Source organism: Cydia splendana, chromosome 2 (assembly GCF_910591565.1).
Source record: "Cydia splendana chromosome 2, ilCydSple1.2, whole genome shotgun sequence".
In the NCBI taxonomy this organism is placed as follows: Eukaryota; Metazoa; Arthropoda; class Insecta; order Lepidoptera; family Tortricidae; genus Cydia; species Cydia splendana.
The window spans coordinates 13,469,429-13,492,643 of NC_085961.1; the positions used below are offsets into that span (position 1 = coordinate 13,469,429).

Here is a 23,215-nt window from a genome sequence, read left to right on the forward strand (position 1 = left end):
CTCGTAAACGGTGGCCCATAGCAAAATAGGTTCTTAATGTTAACTAACCCCCCTTGGCTAAAAAGTGGCCTCCATGTTTAAAATTCATTTGTTTACGTAAGATGTCCGTCTTTGGGTCACGAATTTACATGTGTGTACCAAATTTCAACTTAATTGGTCCAGTACTTTTGAAGAAAATGGGCTGTGACAGACGGACAGACAGACAGACAGTCGTGCGCGGTCGGCCAAACGTCACTAACGGATGCTCGTAAATTTTGCAATTTTAACGGGCAAAATGGAGAAAAGTGATACGAATACATTGCAAAACTTGCTAATAGACCTAATCAAACCGATCGAAAACAAAGTGTCGGAGTTAAGTGCAGAATTAGACGACTTATTTGCTGAAATACGTGAAGTGAAATCAGTTTTACCGATCAAAAATACTGTGAGGTCAACCGATCTGTCCAATAACAGCGTAAACAACAGCGCCTCGTCTACACCATGCAGCGCGGTGTCGACACCGACTAGCCGTCCTGCTCGCACGCAGGCGCCTGCGCCGCGTAAAACGCGCGCTTCCGCCATCCGAACGAAAGAGAAGCTGGCTGCGCTTGTAAGCAAACCGTCAAATTTCAAACAAAAGAACCAGCTACCAAAACCGGAGTCCCAGCGCATACCGACCGCCATGAGAATACAAAATGACAACGCAAAAAATGCTGAAATTATCAAACCAAAAAGTGACCAAATTGTGAATGACATTGTACAAACGGATGATTTAAGTAAACAAGTGAATAATACCCCACATAACCCTGTACCGAAAACAAACAGTGAAAGTTCGTCTACCGAGCCCTCTAACAAAGAGACCCAGCCCGAATAGCCTGGTTGGGAGCCCCCAAAGAGCCGTCACCAACGTCGGTGCAGTCATAAACCTGCCCCCGTATCAATAAAGGGGACCGCAAAAAACACCGAGGTCGCCGGAGTAGAAGTGCTTAGATACTTACACGGGTGCTACTTCAAGTACGATTCAACGCCTGAAAACATTATTAGCCACCTAAGAAGTATTTGTGATGATGTCCAGTACACCGTGGAAGCTATACCATCGAAAAGAAATACTTACAAGTCATTCAAGATAGGCATACCTACAAATGTTTATGACAACTTCCTAACGGCATCTGCATGGCCCTTAAACACCTGCATAACCGATGGCGGCCCTTTCTCCGACCCAGGGAGTCAAGAGCTCCCAATGCAGATGCCAACTAGTAGGACGCCCTCACCTGCAAACCTAAACAATGATACAAGACCATTGCATAACACCGTACAAATGAAGATTTTACATCAAAACATAAATCGACTAGCAAACAAAACGTATAAAATTGAATCTGAACTACTGATAAGTGATCAAATTGACGTGCTTTGTTTTACTGAGCACTGGCTACAGGCTAATCAAATAGATTCTGTTAACATATTAAACTACAACCTGAGGGCCCAATTCTGCCGATCAACAAAGAACGGTGGAGGGAGCTGTATCTATGTCAGGACCGGAATCCCATGCATCGAGCGAAAAGAAGTCACGGACCTCGGAATTGAATCCCAGTTCGAGATCTGTGCTGTGGAGTGCATCGGACTTGACCTCGTCATCGTGTGTGTATACAGACCCCCGAGCGGTGATGTACCTTTATACCTATCTATGCTAAATAAACTTTTAAATCTTAATTTTATTCAAAATTATAAGGTGATAATAACTGGTGATATCAACATTGATTTAATACCTAAATGTAGTAATGTAAAATCCCTATTAAATAAAGTACATCAATTTGGGTTTAAGCAACTAGTAAATGTACCTACTAGGATAACTAATACATCAAATACCTGTATCGATCACGCATATAGCAATATAAATAGAAATGACATTAAATCTGTATCGTGTTATGACTTGAATTTATCTGACCATCTCTGTGTATGTATAATTGTTGACATTTCAAATAATCGATTAACTCAATTAAATCACATTTCCAAAAGATCATTCACATTTCAACGAAAAAATGACTTCACTCAGTGTCTAAATTTTTATCAATGGGATCAAATTCTTAATAAAAGTGACTGCCCTAGCAAAACAACTGAACTCTTAATGAATGTCATCAAACATTATTATGATATCTATTTTCCTATAAAAAAACATTTAGTAAAAAATACTGTAAGTGTGTGGGTCAACGAAGCTGTAAAAACTTTACGTAAAAAGATAAACAAAACTAAACAGGTTTTATCATCGCACTCGCAACCTGACAGCACTGAGTCACGCACCGATCGGCTGACGCTGCAAAGTTTAGAATCTGACTACTGGACAACGTTGAGACAAGTACGTAGTAATTTTATTAACAACCTGATATCGAACAGTAATGGTGATAACATGTGTAGAAGTGTATGGCGGGTAATATCGGCAGAGACGGGCAAAAATATGAAATGCAAGGGTGGTGCAATTTATGTATTTGTTAGTAAGGCTGCGGGCGACAGCGTCGGCCAGCGCGCGGCCGCTGCCGCCGCGCAGCTAAACAGGTATTACATTGATGCGAATGTAAACAACTCAAACCCGTGCGCTCGCACCGCGCTCGCATATCTAGATCAATACCTACAAAATGCACCGCCTGCACCCTACGTGTTTGAACCATTCACGTTGAATGAAATTTTAATAACATGTAAGAAAATTAAACGCAAAAAATCCAAAGAAAATAATGACATGTCTACTGAAATTATTGACTGCTTCCTTCCAGTTGTAATCTCATTATTCCTATTATTATTCAATAAGTGCATTCACGCCGGAATATATCCTGATAGCCTAAAGGAAATTAAAGTACAGCCGGTTTACAAAGGCAAAGGTGAAATGCACCTACCTAAACATTTCCGTCCGATATCACTGATACCAGTTATTTCAAAAATATTTGAACGAATGATGAGCAATAGGATAATGAATCATATTACATCTAATAACCTATTAAACCGGCAGCAATATGCCTACCAACCCGGGCGGTCGACGGCGGACGCGGCGCGCGATGTTGTGACGCGGGTGCTGGCACACCTGGAGGGCGGGCGACAGGTCGCAGCGGTGTTCTGCGACCTGTCGCGCGCCTTCGAGATGATCGACCACTTACTCTTGCTAGCCAAACTCTCCCGCTACGGCTTCAGTGGAAGTTTTCATGACGCTGTTGCCTCGTTTCTAAGCAATCGAAGGCAAGCTACATACGTGCTCAATACGAAGTCAATTCTGGAACCGATAGGATGTTCTGCTGTTCCTCAAGGATCCGTGATGGGCAATAACTTGTTTCTGATCTTAGTAAACGATATCACAACCGCTTGTCCCTACCCCGAGTACGTGATGTTCGCCGATGACACCTGCATCATAGTCAACGCCGATAATTTCGACAACTTAAAATTGAAACTTGCCCATGTAATGCATCAAATGGCCGAGTGGTTTACGGCAAATGGTATGTTACTAAATGTCGATAAGACTAATATAATTCATTTTCAATTAAAAAAGACACACAACCCAATAAATATAAAAATGAACGATATCACAGTTCCCCAAGTTGACACGACAAGGTACTTAGGGTACATGATCGACGCCGGGCTGACGTGGGCCGCGCACGTCGACCACATGTTCGACAAGCTGTCCTCGGCATGCTACGCCCTGTCCAGACTCGCGCCCACCCTGTCTGCCAATAACCTGCGTAAAGCGTACTTTGGATATTTTCACTCTGTCTTAATCCAAGGAATTGACTTATGGGCCACGTCGGCCACCTGGGAAAGACTCTTTAAATTACAGAAACGTGCCTTACGCATCATTGATCGGAAACCACTCGACCATCCGGCGAAAGAAATATTTAAAAATCATAAGATCTTAACCTTGCCACGTATATATATACTGACAGCTTGTGACTACATACGCGAGAACCTACATAACTACCAAACACTAAATAGGACGTCACGTAGGCAACCGCTGCTAATAGCTCCGAACCGGCGGCTGGCGAAGGCCCGTGCAGCGCTCAGTGTTGCCGGGGCGAGCATATATAACCATGTTCCTCTAAACATAAAAGAGGCTAAAAGCAACGCAGCATTCTCGAAAAAACTGAAGGCAATATTAATGGACCTAGCATGTTACACTGTCTCAGAGTTTCTGCAAATGACCAACCCGTTGACCCTAACACATCAAATACCTAATATGTAAATCATAACCTGTAGGTATGTTTACTAAAAACAAAGGAATGTAATAAATAATTTTAAGATAATATACTTAATGCATAATGTAAATAATTAATTAATTATGAACTGTGTGTACCTATTGTGTGACTTATAAATATGTATGTGATATTTACGAATAAATGATCTGAAATCTGAAATCTGCACGAGTGATCCTATAAGGGTTCCGTTTTTTCCTTTTGAGGTACGGGACCCTAAAAACTAAAAAAAGTGACATGTGAATTGATTGTAATGAACTTTCTTCCTTTAATATCGTTTTAAATATTGATCCTAGAGAAAAGTGTTCAGATGTTTTTTGCAGGAAATTTTATGTAGATTATTTATTCATAAAACCTATTTTGCTATGGGACACCGTTTACGAGTTATTTACAAAAAACTAAAAAGGGACTTTAAAATTGATTGTAATTAACTTACCGGCTGCTTTGTCTTTTTAAATATTGATCCTAGCGAAAAGTGTTCTACATGTTTCTTGTAGGAAATTTTATGTTTATTATTTATGTGTGATCAACAGGGTAAAGACCGGTAGTGATCACCGAATCGTAAGAGGCACACTGAATATCAATATTAAACTTGAAAGGTCCAGCCTGATGAAGTCTACGCTCCGACCTACTCGAGCCCATGTTCAAAACCCCGAAAGCTTTCAACTCGAGCTCTCTAACCGCTTTGCTTGCCTAGAGAACTTGGCTTCAGTGGACGAAATCAACGACGGGCTAGTGGAAACTGTCCACACAGTAGGGTCTAAGTTTTTTAGACCCCGCCGTAAAGATAGACCTCAGAAATTGACCGAGCAAACCTTAAACCTCATGGCTGAACGACGCTCGCTACAGTTGCAGTCTCCCGATGACGCGGAGTCATATAGGCAGCTCAATAGACGTATATCTAAGTCCTTGCGACATGATCTGCGTCTCTTTAATACTAACCGTATTAAAGAGACTATTGAGCGAAACCAAGGCTCCAAAGTGTTCGCAAAGGACAAAGCAACGCAAGCAAAGCAAGGGTCTATTGGGCAAAGCCAGCTGACAAAGCTGAAACGGGAAGATGGCAGCATAGCGTCGAGCAAAGCGGAGGTTTTAGGTGAGATCGAGAGGTTCTATGGACAGTTATACACTTCGATCGCAAAGCCCGTTGACAGCTTGGTAGGAGATCCAAGAGCCAAGCTGTCCCGACATTATACCGAAGATATCCCGGACATCAGTCTGTACGAGATTAGGATGGCCCTGAAGCAGCTTAAGAACAACAAGGCGCTGGGCAAAGACGAAATCACTTCAGAGCTTCTGAGAGCGGGTGGAACACCGGTACTTAAAGTCCTCCAGAAGCTCTTTAATTCCGCCTTGTCCGAGGGCATAACGCCTGAAACATGGAATAGAGGCGAGGTGGTGCTGTTCTTCAAAAAAGGTGATAACAACCTATTGAAGAACTACAGACCCATCACGCTTCTGAGCCATGTCTATAAGCTGTTTTCAAGGGTCATCACGAACCGTCTCGAACACAGACTTGATGACTTCCAGCCTCCCGAACAAGCCGGTTTCCTAAAAGGCTATAGTACCATAGACCACATCCATACGCTGCGGCAAGTTATACAGAAGACCGAAGAGTATAACTTGCCATTATGCTTAGCGTTTGTGGACTATGAGAAAGCCTTCGATTCGGTGGAAACATGGGCGGTGATTGACTCTCTTCAGCGATGCCATATTGACTATCGGTACATCGAAGTGTTGAAGTGTTTGTATAATAACGCCACCATGTCGGTCCGAGTACAGGAGCAGAGCACGAGGGCGATTCCATTGCAAAGAGGCGTAAGGCAGGGAGACGTTATCTCTCCGAAACTGTTTACTGCCGTAATGGAAGACGCCTTCAAGCTCCTGGAATGGGAAGGACTTGGCATCAACATCAACGGCGAATACATCACTCACCTTCGGTTTGCCGACGATATCGTATTCATGGCAAAGTCGATGGAGAAACTCAGCATGATGCTCGATGACCTCAACCGAGTTTCACAACGGGTGGGCTTGAAAATGAACATGGACAAGACGAAACTTATGTCAAATGCCAATGTTGTGCCCATCCCAGTCTCTGTTGGGAACTCGGTACTCGAAGTTGTTGACTCGTACATCTACCTAGGACAAGTAGTCCAATTAGGTAGGTCCAACTTCGAGAAAGAGGTCAACCGCCGAATCCAACTCGGTTGGGCAGCGTTCGGGAAACTACGTAATGTCTTTTCGTCCGACATACCTCAGTGCCTCAAGACGAAAGTCTTTAATTAATGTGTGTTACCAGTGATGACTTACGGCTCCGAAACGTGGTCTTTCACTATCGGCCTCATCTCAAAACTCAAAGTCGCTCAACGAGCTATGGAGAGGGCTATGCTCGGAGTTTCTCTACGTGATCGAATCAGAAATGAGGAGATCCGTAGACGAACTAAAGTCACCGACATAGCCCAACGGATTAGCAAGCTGAAGTGGCAATGGGCAGGCCACATTGCACGCAGAGAAGATGGCCGATGGGGTCGAAATGTGCTCGAGTAGAGACCACGGACTAGCAAGCGCAGCGTAGGACGTCCACCCACAAGATGGACAGACGATCTTGTTAAGGTCGCCGGAAGACGCTGGATGCGGGTCGCTTCCAACCGGCACGTATGGAGGTCCAAGGGGGAGGCCTATGTTCAGCAGTGGATGTCTTATGGCTGAGGTGATGATGATGATGATGATTTATGTGTAAGATTTGTTTTTGCTATGAGTCATACTTTTCAAATTATTAACGAAAAAATAAAAACAAGGAACCTTAGAATTTATTATAATTAACTTTCCCTCTTTATTATCTTTTTAAATATTGATCCCTGCTAAAAATGTACTGAATCTTTTTTATTGAAAATTTTGTGTAGATTATTAGTTAATTTTTTTTATATTGGCCACCGTTTACGAGTTATTTACGAAAAACTAATAAAAGGGACCTTTAATATCACATATCTCACTTCCAGTCAAGAATTCGATCAAGCAACCGGCAAATTCGGATTCAGCGGGGTCTAATTAGGTTAAAAAACCCGGTTGCCAAAAAGTAATATGTTTTGCCAGTAGAAATCGATTTTTACAAAAATGTGACCAGTCTAAATTATTCAATTTGATTAATTTTATAGCCTTTTAAAATATGTTTACACAATTTATCAATCGTGACTGAATTCCGGATTGGTTAGATGGGTGTGTGCCTTTGCTGCCCAACTTGTTATAAAATGACAATATGACGGACGAATGTCTGAAATGTCACCGTATTTAAGAATTATTTTGCTTTTCTTCGTAAGTATGTTGAAAAACATTGTGTGTATAACATATTTGCATATTTATACTGTGATTACCCATTTTATGAAACGTCCGCTAAACTAGCACAGGTCCGACGCTGACAGTGGTCACGGGCGTACTGGCGTGAGGAATAGGCGCAAGGTATTGCCGCGTAGGGTGTAATTTAGTAGGCAAAATGTTGAATTCATCAAATGATGAATGAATAAATTAACGTATCGATAAAAGGACAAGCAATAATGAAGATTTACTTAAAAGCTATCGACTGAAGTAAGTTTCATATACATTTTCGTCCTAGTACTTCTAACATAAGGAAATAAAGACAGTGTTAGGCATGTTTTCAACTTAAGATTCAATCGAGAAAATAATGAGCCGTCGTGTTTCTGACAAGCAATAACGTAGTTCAAGGACTGAAGTTATACATACTAGAAAATAATGCATGAAATCCTTGTAAAAGTCTGTAAATATGGTGACAAAAAAGTGCATTTTACTACACACCGCGCCTTAATGTAGACAATTTGATTGTAGATTACTTATGTGTCAGAACATTTATTGCTACAAGTCACCGTATACGAGTTATTTATAAAAAACTACAAAGGGACCTTAAACCCGATGACTGATCAGTTCATCAGCGTCACATAACATACATCCAGTAATCAAAGAAACTTAATTGCTAAATTGGAAATCAAAATAACTAAAATGGGCCAGAATCACCAATTTTAAACTACTACGATTAGTGCTCATCGATGTTAGTATCGTAAGCGCCATCGACAATAAGGTCCCTTTTCATAGATAATACCACATATGTACAATTGTACATGTAAATTTTGAGTGAAAATCACCGAGCGCCGGTTTTACTTTTGAATTTTTAATTTTTTCTAGTTACGACAGCCAACATGGCAATGATATATTAAATATATTTAAAACGGGTCACTCACGTATTTTAAGTCGAAAAACGTTCGACATGTTTCACTCCGTACCGAGGAGTGTCATCAGGAGCTAGCGTTTACGGTGACGGACCGGCGCAGACTGGCAATGATAGTTCCATTCAGCCAAATAATTAAAAGTTTGTTGGTGAAATATCGTATTATTTAGCATTTTATTTATATAAAAACAAATAAATATTGACTTTATATCGTGTAATAATATTTTTTGGATGTAATAAATATTTAGTGGCAAAAAAAATTTTTTTTTGAACCTCCTAACTCTTTGGTTAGGACGTAATGGATTACCGTCAATGAGGTTGTCTATGCTGCTCTAAGGAATATGTCATGGATTGATGACGTCAATCCTTAGCTCGCTTCTGATTGACGTTTCAGTCAAAATGGCCGATTGGAGAATTTCGCACTTTTATTTTATTGAATAAATCATCTTGCTCAGCACAGGGAGGACTGGAAAGGGAGAGGGGAGGCCTTTGCCCAGCAGTGGGACACACACATGGGCTAGTAAAAAAAAAATTATTGAATATATTAATAATCCTAATGTTTATACTGAGATTGGGCCATTTTTTAGAATCGTATTAAGATACAAAGATACATGTTTCTTTGAAACCATTATTTCCATGATTCTTTGTTACTGTAATCAGGCCTATTCATACTGCGATAAAACCGCTGATTATAAGTAACTTAAAATTGCGATTGCAAATTAGCATCCGTAGGTTGTCGCTTACACTATTAGGGTCAAATTTTTCCGTTAAATAATATTTCTATTATAGGTAGTTAATCGTCTTTGCGAATTAGTATTCTGCAAATGGTTATTTTATTTATATGGTTTGAAAATGATACTCTTACCTAGATCTAAGATTCAGGGTGGGTACGAATCAACACAAATTTTAACTAGTCACAAAATCTTTACGCACACTCAGGCTAAATCAATTAAATGTCATAAATTCATTCATTCAAAATTAATTAAGATATCATTAGCATTACCATAGCATGCCTAAAAGAAATTGTTTCAATAATATCATTAAATTACTATACATATTTATAATATCGCAATTAATTATTGATATAAATTAACTTGTATTACTGTCAGTAATACGTTGCTAAATAAGGTTGGGTTATTCAGGATTCAGGACTAGTATGAAGAAGCTGGTATCTGACATCTACTCGTACACCTGAACCTTAATTATTTTATTAGTAGCAGGTATCTCATTATTTTGATAATTTCATGAAATGCCATTTTAGATCAGTTTATGATATGGTTAGGTTAGGTTTGACTTTTTCATGATTATTATATCTAATGAGTGTAATGATTGACAAATCATGAAATGATCAACTCTAAGAACTGGCCACTACAATGATGAATCTTTATTGAACAACAACATAAGTATAAACTAACAATAAAAAGTAACCTGAAATTAAAACTAAAACTACTACTTAAAAAAAAACTAAAAATCTATATCTAAAGAGGGCCCCTGGGGCATAGTGCCAAAGATACTGGCAGCTTTTCCTCGCTGAATTGTAACCGCTTATTCGTTGAGCGAGGAAGCTGCCAGCTCTTTTGTCGCCAGTGACCTCAACCAGCCGTTAGGCCGAAGGGCTTGTGCACAAATCACGCTAGGTTCGATAGGGGGAGGGGGGTCACGAATAAATCACGATAGATCACGTTGGGGGAGAGGGGTATAAGGAAACCTCACGTGTATTTTTCTACAGTAAACGAAACTCAAAAAAAAAAACCTACCACATGAGTAGATACTTTTTCTCGGTTTCGTTAAACATAAATCTTCACTATGCACTTCAAAATAGCGTATCTATTTAACGAAAATAGAAAAATAAACAAGATTTTCTATATACAATACTATTTATCTTAAAATTAGGTCGAAAGAAAAAAAATCTAATAAATACACGTGAGGTTGTGTGAGGGGAGGGGGGTAGACAAAAACCTCACCAAATATCACCAAGGGGGAGGGGGGTGCACAACCCCAAATCTGTAAACAAATTTCGAGCTCCCGCCACTACACAATATTGTTAAAACAAGATTTAAAAAATCTAGAGGCTTGCTATAGAGTCTTTAATTAAAAAACTTTGACCAATGAAGACACACACGAAAAAAATAACTAATAGAGCAAAACCAGGCCGATAGGAACGCCAACAAACCAAAACGATTAAGAGCAAAATATTTTACAACTTGCCGCCCATTTTGACAGCTGCCAAATTATACTGACAGCTTCATAACTTTTAAAGGCATACGATGACAATGTGCCTTTTTTGTCATTTGCAAAATATTTTGAGTGACATGGTGTATTTATTTTAGGAACTTTGCTTACTGTTAAAGGCTGATAAAGGTGGCGCCTTGGCCTTTGCACGTGCCAAAGAAATGCGTCATTAGGTGAGCCTACCTGCTAATTTGTCTTTGTTCCCGAGGAATCTATTAAGATTTAGCTGTTTAGTTTTTACAACCTTTTTCTTGGGTTATACTCGTAGCCGTCATAGGTATTTTCTATGTTCAAACTTTTTCATCGGTGATCTGATGTTATTGGAATTTCGCATTAGATAAGACTAGCGACCCGCCCCGGCTTCGCACGGGTTACAAAAAACCTCAACAAATTATACACTTTTAAACCTTCTCAAGAATCACTCTATTGATAGGTAGGTGAAAACCGCATGATATGAAACGAACGCAAGTCATAACGATGCGATGAGATGACGGGCGACAGAGAGGTATGGAAGAAAAAGACATGCTGCGCCGCGCCATGTGAATTGGACAAGGGCAAGCGAATGATGATGATGATGATAGGTGAAAACCGCATGAAAATCCGTTCAGTAGTTTTCGAGTTTATCGCGAACATACATGCACACAAACAGACATACGCGGCGGGGGACTTTGTTTTATAAAGTGTAGTGATGAGCTGTTGAGTCATTTCAACTTTCAAAATTATTTGTTATTTTTTTATTTGTTTCCTAAATTTATGTATGACACGTAAAGACATTTTTTGTGATATTTTATTTTATTCTCAAAAACGTACATATTATTATGTTACAATAATGAATTTAATATTTATAAAACATGTTGTTTACAGTGATGCAAATTCGCACGTCGCTCCGGTGTATGAGCGTGACAGCGCTATACACGTATCGATGTCCCGATAATAAGTGGTAGACTTGGTACCAAGTTGGTCAGTCAGTCCATCAAAAGTCTGCAGCGGATTTGATAGCCCACGCAGTGCACGTGTTATTTTAAAAGTCAAACTTCTATGAAATTATGACGTATAAATATCACATGATATGATGACATGAATATCGTATGACACTTGCACTGCGTGGGCTATCAAATCCGCTGCAGACTATTCTTGGTCCGACTCTAGAGCTTTTAATTTTAGTTGTTCCCGTACCCGGGTGTATGTCTGTTTGATCTGTTTCTTTGACGTGTATCTGTATGATTTATCTTATAGGAAATGTGAACTCATATTTAATAATTAATATTGATATAATTCACAGTTACTTAGGTACTTCATTGTCAAAGTTAATATGGCACTAGTTTGATTTTTTGACTATCGATTTGGACTGGTAGTTGTAAACTAGGCAAATAATTCTGCAGAATATGCTAATCTACTATTTACGAAGTCATTCAAAAAACGTCATCGTCAGATTAAATTTTACTTAGTTCATTTTAATATTTGCTTAAACTTCAGGTGATGGGGTCACCAGCTTAGCATAATAAAGCCTAAATACTTAGGTTGTTTTAAATAATACTTAGACAAAAGTAATGTCGTATTCAATTGAAATTTGATTCTTTTTGGTAAGAAGAAGACTTTGCCACTCGATTGTGAATCCTATTTAAAATCTTCGAGGGTGTGAATTTGTTTAATTGTGATAAGAAAAAAAAATAGAGGCGCCATCATTTTTGTCGCCAACACCGGCGCGTCGAACATCCGGAGTTTTTGTTTTTTTTTTATAATCTTGGGTCGGTGACCATGGCGTTAAAATATGGTCCGTGTGTAGTTGCCCTAATGATTTATTGTGTACTTGTTGTGGCTGACGTTTAGGTTTTTTTTAGGTAGCGGTCGGGATAGGATAATTTCCTACCTAAGAGAAAGTTTAGTGTGAGTAATAACGTCGGAAATTGAAACAAGTAGGTGCAGAATCTGTACTACAGATCATTTGTTTGCTAACTTATAGCCGGTCAAATAACTTTTGTCAGTAGAAAAAGGCGCGAAATTCAAATTTTCTATGGGATGAAAACCCTTCGCGCCTACATTTTTGAAATTTGCCGCTTTTTTTTACTCACGATAATGGCTTGACACACTATAAGTATAAACGAATTATTAAGTACATAAAATAATACAGATTTTTTTTTCTACGCCAGGATGCCCATGATAAATACGCGTAATGTAATAAGTCGAGTAAATCGTTTTCTGAGGTTAACAATTGTAGAGATCATTTAAGACCTACTTATACATTTTAATCCCCTTCTCCTCGCCGCTAAAAGTTCTAAATTGCGTGAACTTTTAAAAGTACCTAAACTAAGTAGGTATGTAATTTCGTCGTTTCCAGCCAGTTCGAAATGGCATTTTTTGCTCATGAAGTCCATATGGCCAGTAAGTTGTCCACTCAGGTCTGACGCCTCGTGTTTATTGACGACCTCTCTTTCAAATTTGTAACTTTAAAATGTTGTTCTCTGAACTTAGAAAAAAATAAGACAGAATGAAGTCAAATCAATACAGGATTGATGCGGCTCGTGTACCTAAATAAAAGTTGTAAATGTTTACCGCTTCCAGATCTTCAATGAGGTCAATAATTTTGTGCATGACGACGTAAATTAGTTATGTAAAAAATGAATATACAAGTATTACGGAGTCAATAAAATAACAACTTTCACATTGAGAACACTTGGGTCTCGTTTATGAAGTTACCTCACTTTGAATTAAATTATATCCCTAATTATCAATAAGGCTTCGAAAATTAACAAAATTAAAGCAAACGTAATCAAAGATCGGAGATCCTATCGGTGACAATTTGACTCCATAAAAGACCTTAATTTTCCGCTCCAAACTTGACAATATTTAAAATGTCGTATCCTCGTGTGAGATTTATTGTAAATGTAAACTTATTTCGATTGCAATAGAATTGATTTTGAAAATTTTCGTTTAAGGTACCTACGAGTTTGTAAAATGAAGAACCCGAAAATGTCCCGAACGTGGTCTCATTAAAAAAATACTTGGCGCCTTAGCTGACCGAAAAGAAAAAAATAATAAATTTGAAGGCATTATGGTTACAATGTTTTGGGTTCCGTATTTTTATTGGGTGTCACACGTAGGTACTTGTAAAAATGTATTCATGGAAACAATCAAAAAGAAAAAAAAACTAAAAACACGTAGGTACTTGGAACTATTACATTAAATAAAATTCATTTATCAAAATTACAGTAGACAGAACTAAACCGATTGTCGCCGATTGGGTGATATTCTGATATTATACCCACTGAGTGTATAAAATCGTCTATTTAGTTTTTTGGCATTGAAAATTACCACAGCGACTTTGCTCTTAAAAAAAATTTACTGGGCGCCCATAAGGCCCTGGCCAAACCCTACATAAAATAACAAATATTATATTGTGTAACAATTTTTTTGCATTGCATTGCCTATAGTGTAAAAATCGAATTATACTAACAGGATTAAAAATAATATATCATACCAAACCACGTGCCAAAAAATCCTGTATACAAATTAATAACTACAAACAGGAATGACCGCATGGCAAAGGTTTTTGGTTTATGGCTTTTGTGGTAGGCATAGGTACCTACCTACCCTAATCTTGGTGGGTCCAGATTTTCAAAACACTTTTAAAGTAAAAAAAAAAGTTTTAAGCAGTGTTCAGGTCTACACAGAACCCTCTCGCTGCATCCCTAAGTCTTACGGAAGTTCGATGTTAAGATAAATCTGATTGGAATCAAAGGGCCCGCCGTACTTAAGCCCAGCATCCGAAGTACATTTGAATACGATGCCGAACTAGGCAATAACTCGGTAAGTTTTATTTACCTACCAATAGATTTTTTTCAGTTAGATGTTTGGTGCTCGATACTTAAAGTAGGTAATACCATACATTGTTATAAAATTATAATGCCTATTTAGTTAAGTCAAACTGGGTATTCCTACATCTTCCCGTCCGTCGAAGTTCAAGGCTTTGCCAATTAATATTAGGTTATTAGGTAGGTACCTATAAGTGTGAACAAAAATGATGTTATGTGCACAAATATTATTTTTTGTCAACCTGACTTAAACTGAACATGGTTAGTTTATAGTTAGGTATAACTTTCAACATGTTTGTAACTTTTAATTTAATTAACCAATAGAATATATCACCGCTCATAAAATACCTTACAAAGGTAGGTAAATACCGCGTGTTTATACTGCATTATAAAATTAATTTTGACTTTTATTGAATATTTATACCATGTCGTTGTACCTTTTTACTGTCAAATTAGTTTTCTTATGCATTTTACATTATAAATACTAAGCATATAGATTGTGTTATTTATTACTAGAATTTATATTAAAATAATAAGTATGTAAATAACTAATACCTATGTAAAAACTTATCTGATGGTGACTATAATGTAGGCAGGCTACTAAATGCCGATGCAAATGACGTCAAAAGTTTATTATCTTCAATTATTAATAGGAAGCAGTGTTCAAAATTCAGAATAAATATCTATAGGGGAACGGGTAACAATATCACGTGAACATTTTGTAGCATATTGCGGTGTGATAACGCTATCAAAGTTTACTACCGTCGCTTTGTACTACTAGCAGATACCGGTAATTCCAAAACATATGTTATTCTACGACCCCTATATAATACCGTGTTTATGGTCCGAACACAGTTCAAATGTTAAAAACAGTAGATTAACTTAACCATACCTAGAAAGTAAATAATAAGACAGAAAAAAGTGATGTAGTAGTTAATACGGGGAAGAGGTAAAAACCGAACCCTCAATTTAACCCTCTTTCCGCAGAAAGATTTTGAGTAGAGAGACTCCTATGGCGACCTTCATGATTCTGCTTATAGTGACTAAAAAAAAAATACAAAAAAATTTAGTGTTTTAGGTACAGTACCTATTACATATGAATTATGGATTATATTATTATTACCTACATTTTTATTTGGTACCTACGTTGTCGAATTTATATAGTAGCACTTACCTATAATATGTCTAATTTTTTTATTAAGTCTAAATACTGGAAAACATTGCATAGGTATTGAAATGTTACTAGAAAGTCATTGGTTTCACGGTTTGTTAGCCAAGTGCAAACTTACATATATTACGGAACCAAAAGCCGTGGGTGGTTACTGCGGCATAGTACGCTTACAAACTATGTATAACAAAAGCTCCTCATTGCCACAAATTTGCATGCTGCAAGCTAGTGCACACACAACCTGCAAATATATTGTAGTTAAAATATCACAGCTTTTCATAATTGTTTTTATTAAAAAAATCTTGGTAACTAAGTGATAGGTAAGCATTCGTAAATGCTCTTACTAAAGACTTATAACCCTTTACTTATTTATAAAATAGCATAGGGTCAGTATAGACACCCGTACTACACAAGCTGATAATAATCGACTTTCTTTGGTTAGAAATAAACTAACCGAATAGAAAATCTAGCGAAACCAAACGGCTCCCAAAGTAACTGCTTACATTTTTATTAGAGGCACAGCATCACTTAGCATCAGAAAACAATCAATCGAGCGAGTCTTGTCGTAGGCGATTGTTTGTGTTTTATTTTGGGACGTTCATGAAACGTGGGCGACGGCAGCGCAGCCACTCATAAAGACATTACAGAGGTGCAACTCCAAGTTTGTGATTATGATTGAAAAGCTTGTAACACCTTCACAATAAGGTACATATCAAGAAGGCGTGAATATTTGTAACAATTGAAAGTTCATGTAGATAATAACAGTTGGTGACGCTAAAAGAGTTCAGAGTGGAGGTCGTGAAAATTAAATAAACGTGTTTGATTCAAACCTTTGAACCACGCTATGTATTTGGGAGGTTTTCTTGGTTGGGGAAGCTCGTATACCAAAAAGCTCGTCTAATACGATCACGTTTAATACGATTTTCCGCTTAAGGCTCATTTTTTGCGTGGTCTTTCTGGACTTAGAATTAGCTACAAAAAAGCAAGCAAGCTTCCAGCATAAGCAACGACTTATGGTTACCTATATCAAATAAGATGTCAGAATCTCCCAATAGGGCAACCTGTTTGAAGCCCAAACTGGTGTTGGGCAACCGAGGCGCACAGTGCTAATCACAAATCGGCCCGCTTCCGGCTATAAAAGGCCATAATGTGCCCATCATAGGTGCCGACACGCGTAGGCCGTGTCCAGGGGACGAGTAAGGGTTAATTATTCGACATGAATATAGAATTTGAATGTTATAAAATTTGAGAGGATTAGGTACATACTTAGGTTATTAGAATAAAAAGCAAGTAAAAAGTATGTACCTTATACCAATATCTTATATCTGATGTGGCGAATATCTATGTTACCCGGTTAACATAGTTGACTATTATTAAATGTACCTCGAAGTAAATAAAAACAGAAATTAAGGAAGATGGCCTATTGGCAACAGCTTTACCAAACCAAAACATTTTTACAAATCCTAAACGAAATCGCAGGTAGCATCTTGTATCGTTGTCCAAAAAGCACGTAAGTATAAATATTATACTGGCATCCGATGGCAGTGGCACTCAGACATGCTTAGTCTGAAGGTGCGAGCTACCGTTCGCACCCCTATAAACCCGAGGTGGTCCGGTTACCTGACCTGACCCGTCGCTCACCGCTGACCAAGACACCACCGTGGACAAAAATTTTAGTCTAAATTATGTATGAAGCTTAAAAATATAAGGCAGTATACCAGCGCCGTGGCTTGCCCATTAAACTGATTTAGACAAAACGGTTAATGTTTTATGTCTATGTATCCAATGTATCCGTATTTATCTGTATTTCAACGATAATTCAATGTAAAGTAACTATTTTATTTAATAACTTTTTCATTTCTCATGCTCTGAAAGAGTGTCATTGTTGTTCTAAAAGGTGTGCAGAAATTGATACATTTCTGCACTAGATTTTATTATTTTTTTACGATATGCAATTGAAATTTGGGTGTAAATGGATTTGTTATACAATCTCCATTCTGATATTTGACTTCCCATTCCATAAATAACGATACTTTTGCCTAAATTGTTAATTGAAAGTACCTTCAAAAAATACTATAAAAATTTATACTTAGTCATGTTTTTAAAAAAACACATGCATTTTACTTTCCTCGTATTCGAAATGAAAAGTAGAGTGTTTAACTCGGGTGAAAGGCATCATTTCTGCCGAGGTAGTTTGGCGCTCGAACGCAGTGAGCTTTCATCCCTTGGTTAACAATCTACTATTAATCGGCACGTTTGTCGCAATCATTCTATGTAGGATATAATTTTAGTGCCTATTAATTTCAAATACTTATTTTAATACTTAGATATTTTTTTAATCACTAGTAAGTACCTACTTACGGGTTTATCATTAAAAAGTTAATGTACCTATTATTGTTTTCTTTGGCATTTTATATTTAAAAAATCTCGCACAATGTTTTAGTAGCCAACGAGGGGAATAGGGTTTAAGTACTGCAATTTCCTTTTTAACAAAGTGAAGAAATTCCAAGCAGTATTTGCGCAAACGTTTAGCGCAGTAATAAAGCTGCGCAGTGCGCAGGAGCAAACAAGCTGAAAGTGGCCGGTCCTAACCCTGGCCAGCTTAGGGTGACTAGTAGCCTCTAAGTAGTAGTAATAAGGGCTAAATTAGAATGCCCCCTGTCTAAAGATTATAAATACAGATATGGCTGGTTGGTATAGCTGGACAGACGTTTTTGTCAGACTGTGTCACGGGTGGTCAGCGTTTACGACGGTTAAGTCTATGCTTTTACAGTATAACTAGGAACATTTTATTTTATTATGAGTAAGCTAGTGAGTACCCAGTGGTGTGGTAGTACTTCAGGACTTTAGTGCTAAGTTTCCCGTTTTTTATGTCGGTACCTAGTATTTAATATAATATTTTATCTACACACATATCATAAACCCGCTATGATGCCTTCAAAATCCGTAAATAATGGCCCACATTACGATAAACTGTTTTGTTACAGTAAATTTCTTATCTGTGAAAATGTTGTAATATAGCTGGTCAAGCAGATCTTGTCAGTAGAACAAAGCGGCAAATTTGAAAAATGTAGGCGCGAAGGGATGTCAGCCCATAGAAAATTTGAATTTCGCGCCTTTTTTTACTGACAAGATTTGCTTGTTCAGCTATAGCTTCATTACTATATCAAAATCGATTTGGTAATGCATTCAAATTTCGAACAGCTCTGAAAAAAAAGCAATTTGATTTGACCCCTATTCTAATATCAGTCGAGATGACGTTTTATTCGAAATGAAATGACAATTGCATACAATATTGACAAATCTCGCATGTTAGTTGGTATCGAACGATATGGCAATCGGACCCGACTCTAGTTTGTCTCTGAATTAAAAAAAATCGGGCAAGTGCGAGTCGGACTCGCGCACGAAGGGTTCCGTACCATATAAAAAAAAAAAAAACAAAAAAAAAAGCAAAAAAAAAACGGTCACCCATCCAAGTACTGACCACTCCCGACGTTGCTTAACTTTGGTCAAAAATCACGTTTGTTGTATGGGAGCCCCATTTAAATCTTTATTTTATTCTGTTTTTAGTATTTGTTGTTATAGCGGCAACAGAAATACATCATCTGTGAAAATTTCAACTGTCTAGCTATCACGGTTCGTGAGATACAGCCTGGTGACAGACGGACGGACGGACGGACGGACGGACGGACGGACGGACAGCGAAGTCTTAGTAATAGGGTCCCGTTTTACCCTTTGGGTACGGAACCCTAAAAACTACGGGTGCGTGACGTGCGTGAAAAAAGTTTTCATTTCGCTGCCCCAATCGGGTTCTATAGCTGATCAAGCAAATCTTATCAGTAAAAAAAGGCGCGAAATTCAAATTTTCTATGGGCTGACATCCCTTCGCGCCTACATTTTTCAAATTTGCCGCTTTGTTCTCCTGACAAGATCTGCTTGACCAGCTATATGTTTCACTTTTATCGAACTGAAATTTGAACATTGTCATAGTTGTCACTATGTTAAGTCGAATTTCAACTACTTATCTAACTTATCTTGAAAATGTAACATAGAACCCTGTAATATTGGGGCAGCGATTTGCCGCCATTTGACGTACAGTATATCTTTTAATTAGTGTTTAAGTAAAAAATAATTTGTTTTGTTGTTTTTAAAGTAACTATAACAAAAGTTTCGTGTAAAATGTGCGATAAAGATATTTCGGAGACGCCGCCTCATATCCGCGAATTCCGCCAGAGAACAAAGTGCCCCAATATCGGCTGTAATATGAGGTTGGTGAATATACCATAGAAAGTTTATAATATGTGTGTAGATAAAGCAGTGTATGTAACTGTACATAATTAGGCATTAAAATACGAGTGTGGGTTTATGAAACGAATGAAATGAGTTTCATAAAAGGATCACACGAGTATATACTATTAATATTACTATTAATTATATAACTATTAAACTACTATTAAAAAACCTATTGTTTGTTTAAGATTAGCTACCTACTACCGCATGGATGGCTAAAAACAAACTATGTATAATAATCTGCCAACCTATTTATTGCTACAAAAAACATTCCTACCTATATAGTAGCGTAAGCAAGTGTGTCCCACCAAAGGAAAACAGTTAGGTACCTAATTAAATAAATTAAAAATTAAATCTCGCAATTCTCGCATACACCAACAAATAAAAGTTACGGGAGGGCAAATCAGTCTTTCCTGATTTATAAGAGGGGTAGAATTATTTCAGCTAATGCTGACATTAGGGTTAGACGAAATTTATTGAGTAAGTTGTCCTGGCCCTACTATTGCATTGTTACTTAATGTGTCTGTGTATTTTGTTTAATGTACCTAACGGGAAATTTGGTAACAGCACCAATCATGAGACGTTAAGAAAAAATATATTTTGATATTTCCCTGATACCTGTAAAATTTCTACCGCAGCGCTTTGTGCGTTAAAAGTTGTATGTCCTATTCGTCTTATATTTTTTCGACGTGTTTAATGAGACATGCTCACTACACAATTGGTTTCAACACAATTAACAAATATTTACGTTGTATTGTAGAAAAAATATTGTTTTACTCATAGAAAAGGTATCGTAAACAATAGTCATATAATCAAGTTTTTCAATCTCATACCTTACTTAGGCCACTCAGCAAGCTTCATGGCCTAAACACGGTAGGTACACTGAAAAACTCTCTATTATATCACAATTGTATAAAATACTAATTGGGGCCTATGCCATATGTGTAGGACGCAGGACGTCAGATCATAATAAATAATAATGCTAAATAAGTAGATTGTTTAGTAGAGCACAATTTATTCTAATTCGACTGATAAGTACTTACCCAGTAGGTATATAGATTTCTATAGGATGGTGAATAAAGTTGCCAGTGGTCCCAAAGAAATATCCCTGTAAGCTTAATAGTATAGGGTCAGCACCCTCGTCTAACTCTAGTAGAGTTGCCAGCGCGCATAGGCTGCGGTAACTGCTTAACATTAGGCGGACAGCATGCTTGTTTGCCAACATCGTGTTAAAAAATGGGACGATATTACGATATCGAAAAAATGAAAATGTAGGTAGTAGGTACCTACTTTAACTTACATCTTGCACAGTGGTTCTCTTGAACAAAAGAAATGGTTTAAATTTATTAAATTATCTAGACAAGGGTAAAATAATTTAAAAAACCAGATAAGGGTTTCATTCTCAGATAACTTATTCGTACTTAAAAAGTATAGTATTAGACAACTGAATTGCATAAAATAGTTTGTCGGATAGTAAAACCACTCACATTCAAATTTAATACCTAGTTGATATTATTAACCTTATCATTTTAGACGTAGTAAACCCTTAACCCTTTAAGCATACGCAGTCATATATGGAAGTTATAATATTCAACTCTATTGACATATAATAAAGTTTAAATTTAAATAAACATTTTTATGACATGCTTTAAGAGGTTAATTCAAATAAGAAACAATGAAATTGAATATAAACAAATTGCATGTATCAGTTCGACTACATTATGTCTTTATTTCAATATTTTTTCCTTCTTTTCTTCAATTACAGGAAGATTTCGCATGTTACAAAGTTTTATTTGTCAAATTTTGTAAAATAAACATGGAATGAAGGGCGAACCCCTCGATTGAAATATTATCTTAAATGGTATAACATCAGCTATCACTATCAGCTGTCTAAAACCTTCTTCAACAAGAACAGCTAAAGCTGAATCAGCTAAACTGTAAATATCTTAATTACTTGATGAAAAATCGAATAAGAATTTAACATTTGGCAGACTTACAGACTAAGGGATTTCCTTACAGTACTGGTACTACACAGCTTACAGTGTCCAACTAGGTACCTACATATATCAATATACGTAAAACCAATTATGTAGTAAAAGGATAAATATTTGCTTTTTGGCAGACTTTTAAAGTGTTTGGGCAGGGGATCTTGGACATACTCACTGGGCATCATCTCGACGTGGCTTGAGGTGTCCATGAGGTTGTGGTGATGCAGCATGTCGGGCGGGGACTGCACCAGCCCGCCGCCGCCGCTTGCCATCACCATCACGCCCTCGCTCACCGCCAACTCCGTGCGACAACGTTTTACCTTCTTCTTAGCAATCTTGACGCCTTATTAGACTATAATTAAGCTCTATTATTGTCAGGTAGACACTTAAAAAGACCAAACACTAAGGTTGAAATAACTTATTACACCAAAATAGTATTCACTAATTTAAATTTTTGAGGCACTTCGACATATTTTTTTTACAAAAATGTTTTTGTACAGACATGCGCGTCCTGTCGCGGCAGCGGCCAAGCCCACACTGCCGTGCTATATCTATAATTCTATGGATCGACGCCAGAGCGCATGAGTGGATCGACCTTTTCGCTTATTGGCTGGATTTTAGAACGCCTTTTAAAAGCGAGTGATTCTATTGGTCACCACCTTACTGTTTTCCCGCCCTGATCGAAGGTACCCTCACAAAATGGCGCTTCCCTATAGCCTTTTGATGCTTTTTTGAACATTTCCTTCGGTAAAAAATAATCCGGTTCGGATATAATGAGCATGATTTATGGTTTTGATCCGTGAGCTCCTTTTTCTGACTTTATTTTTTAATCTGACCATGTTAATCTCTCGTGTTTTAGCTGGTTTGTTTTTGTTAATCGTGACTTGATTTTTGCTTGTTCCATCTCCAGTGTTTTTTATTTATATATTATTTTGCGTATATTTCGTTATGTTCAGTGTTGAGTTCAGATGTGAAATAAATTATGAAAGTGGTACAAATCAGTGTTTAGGACAAAAAATTTAATCTTGTTTGTGTGCAATATTTAGGTAAAACACATTTCTATTCTTCAATTATTTTCAGTAAAAATCTGCAAAGTTGTAAACATAGGAAGTGATAGGAACATAAAACTAACATTACTTATGTCCCTTGAATTTTGTCAATATTATTGTAGCTACTTACTTTATGCCTGCCTATTACCTACCTACCCACTGTCTTAGAATCAGTTATTTTCACAAATCGATACTTTGTTTAATTAAGTTGTCATTTTTATTTTTATATTTAAA

The 23,215-nt window shown here is 37.4% G+C and overlaps 1 protein-coding gene across 2 annotated transcripts in view; it reads right to left on the reverse strand.

Moving 5' to 3' along the window:
- The window catches only part of LOC134804212 (insulin gene enhancer protein ISL-1), a 65,104-nt gene extending 42,201 nt beyond the window's left edge, over positions 1 to 22,903 (reverse strand). For both annotated transcript variants that reach the window (XM_063777187.1, XM_063777180.1), the window contains exon 1: positions 22,108 to 22,903. In XM_063777187.1, coding sequence (XP_063633257.1) covers positions 22,108 to 22,210 — 103 coding nt within the window. In that variant the 5' untranslated portion in view covers positions 22,211 to 22,903. The remainder of the gene's footprint in view (positions 1 to 22,107) is intronic.
- Positions 22,904 to 23,215: the final 312 nt, after the last annotated feature.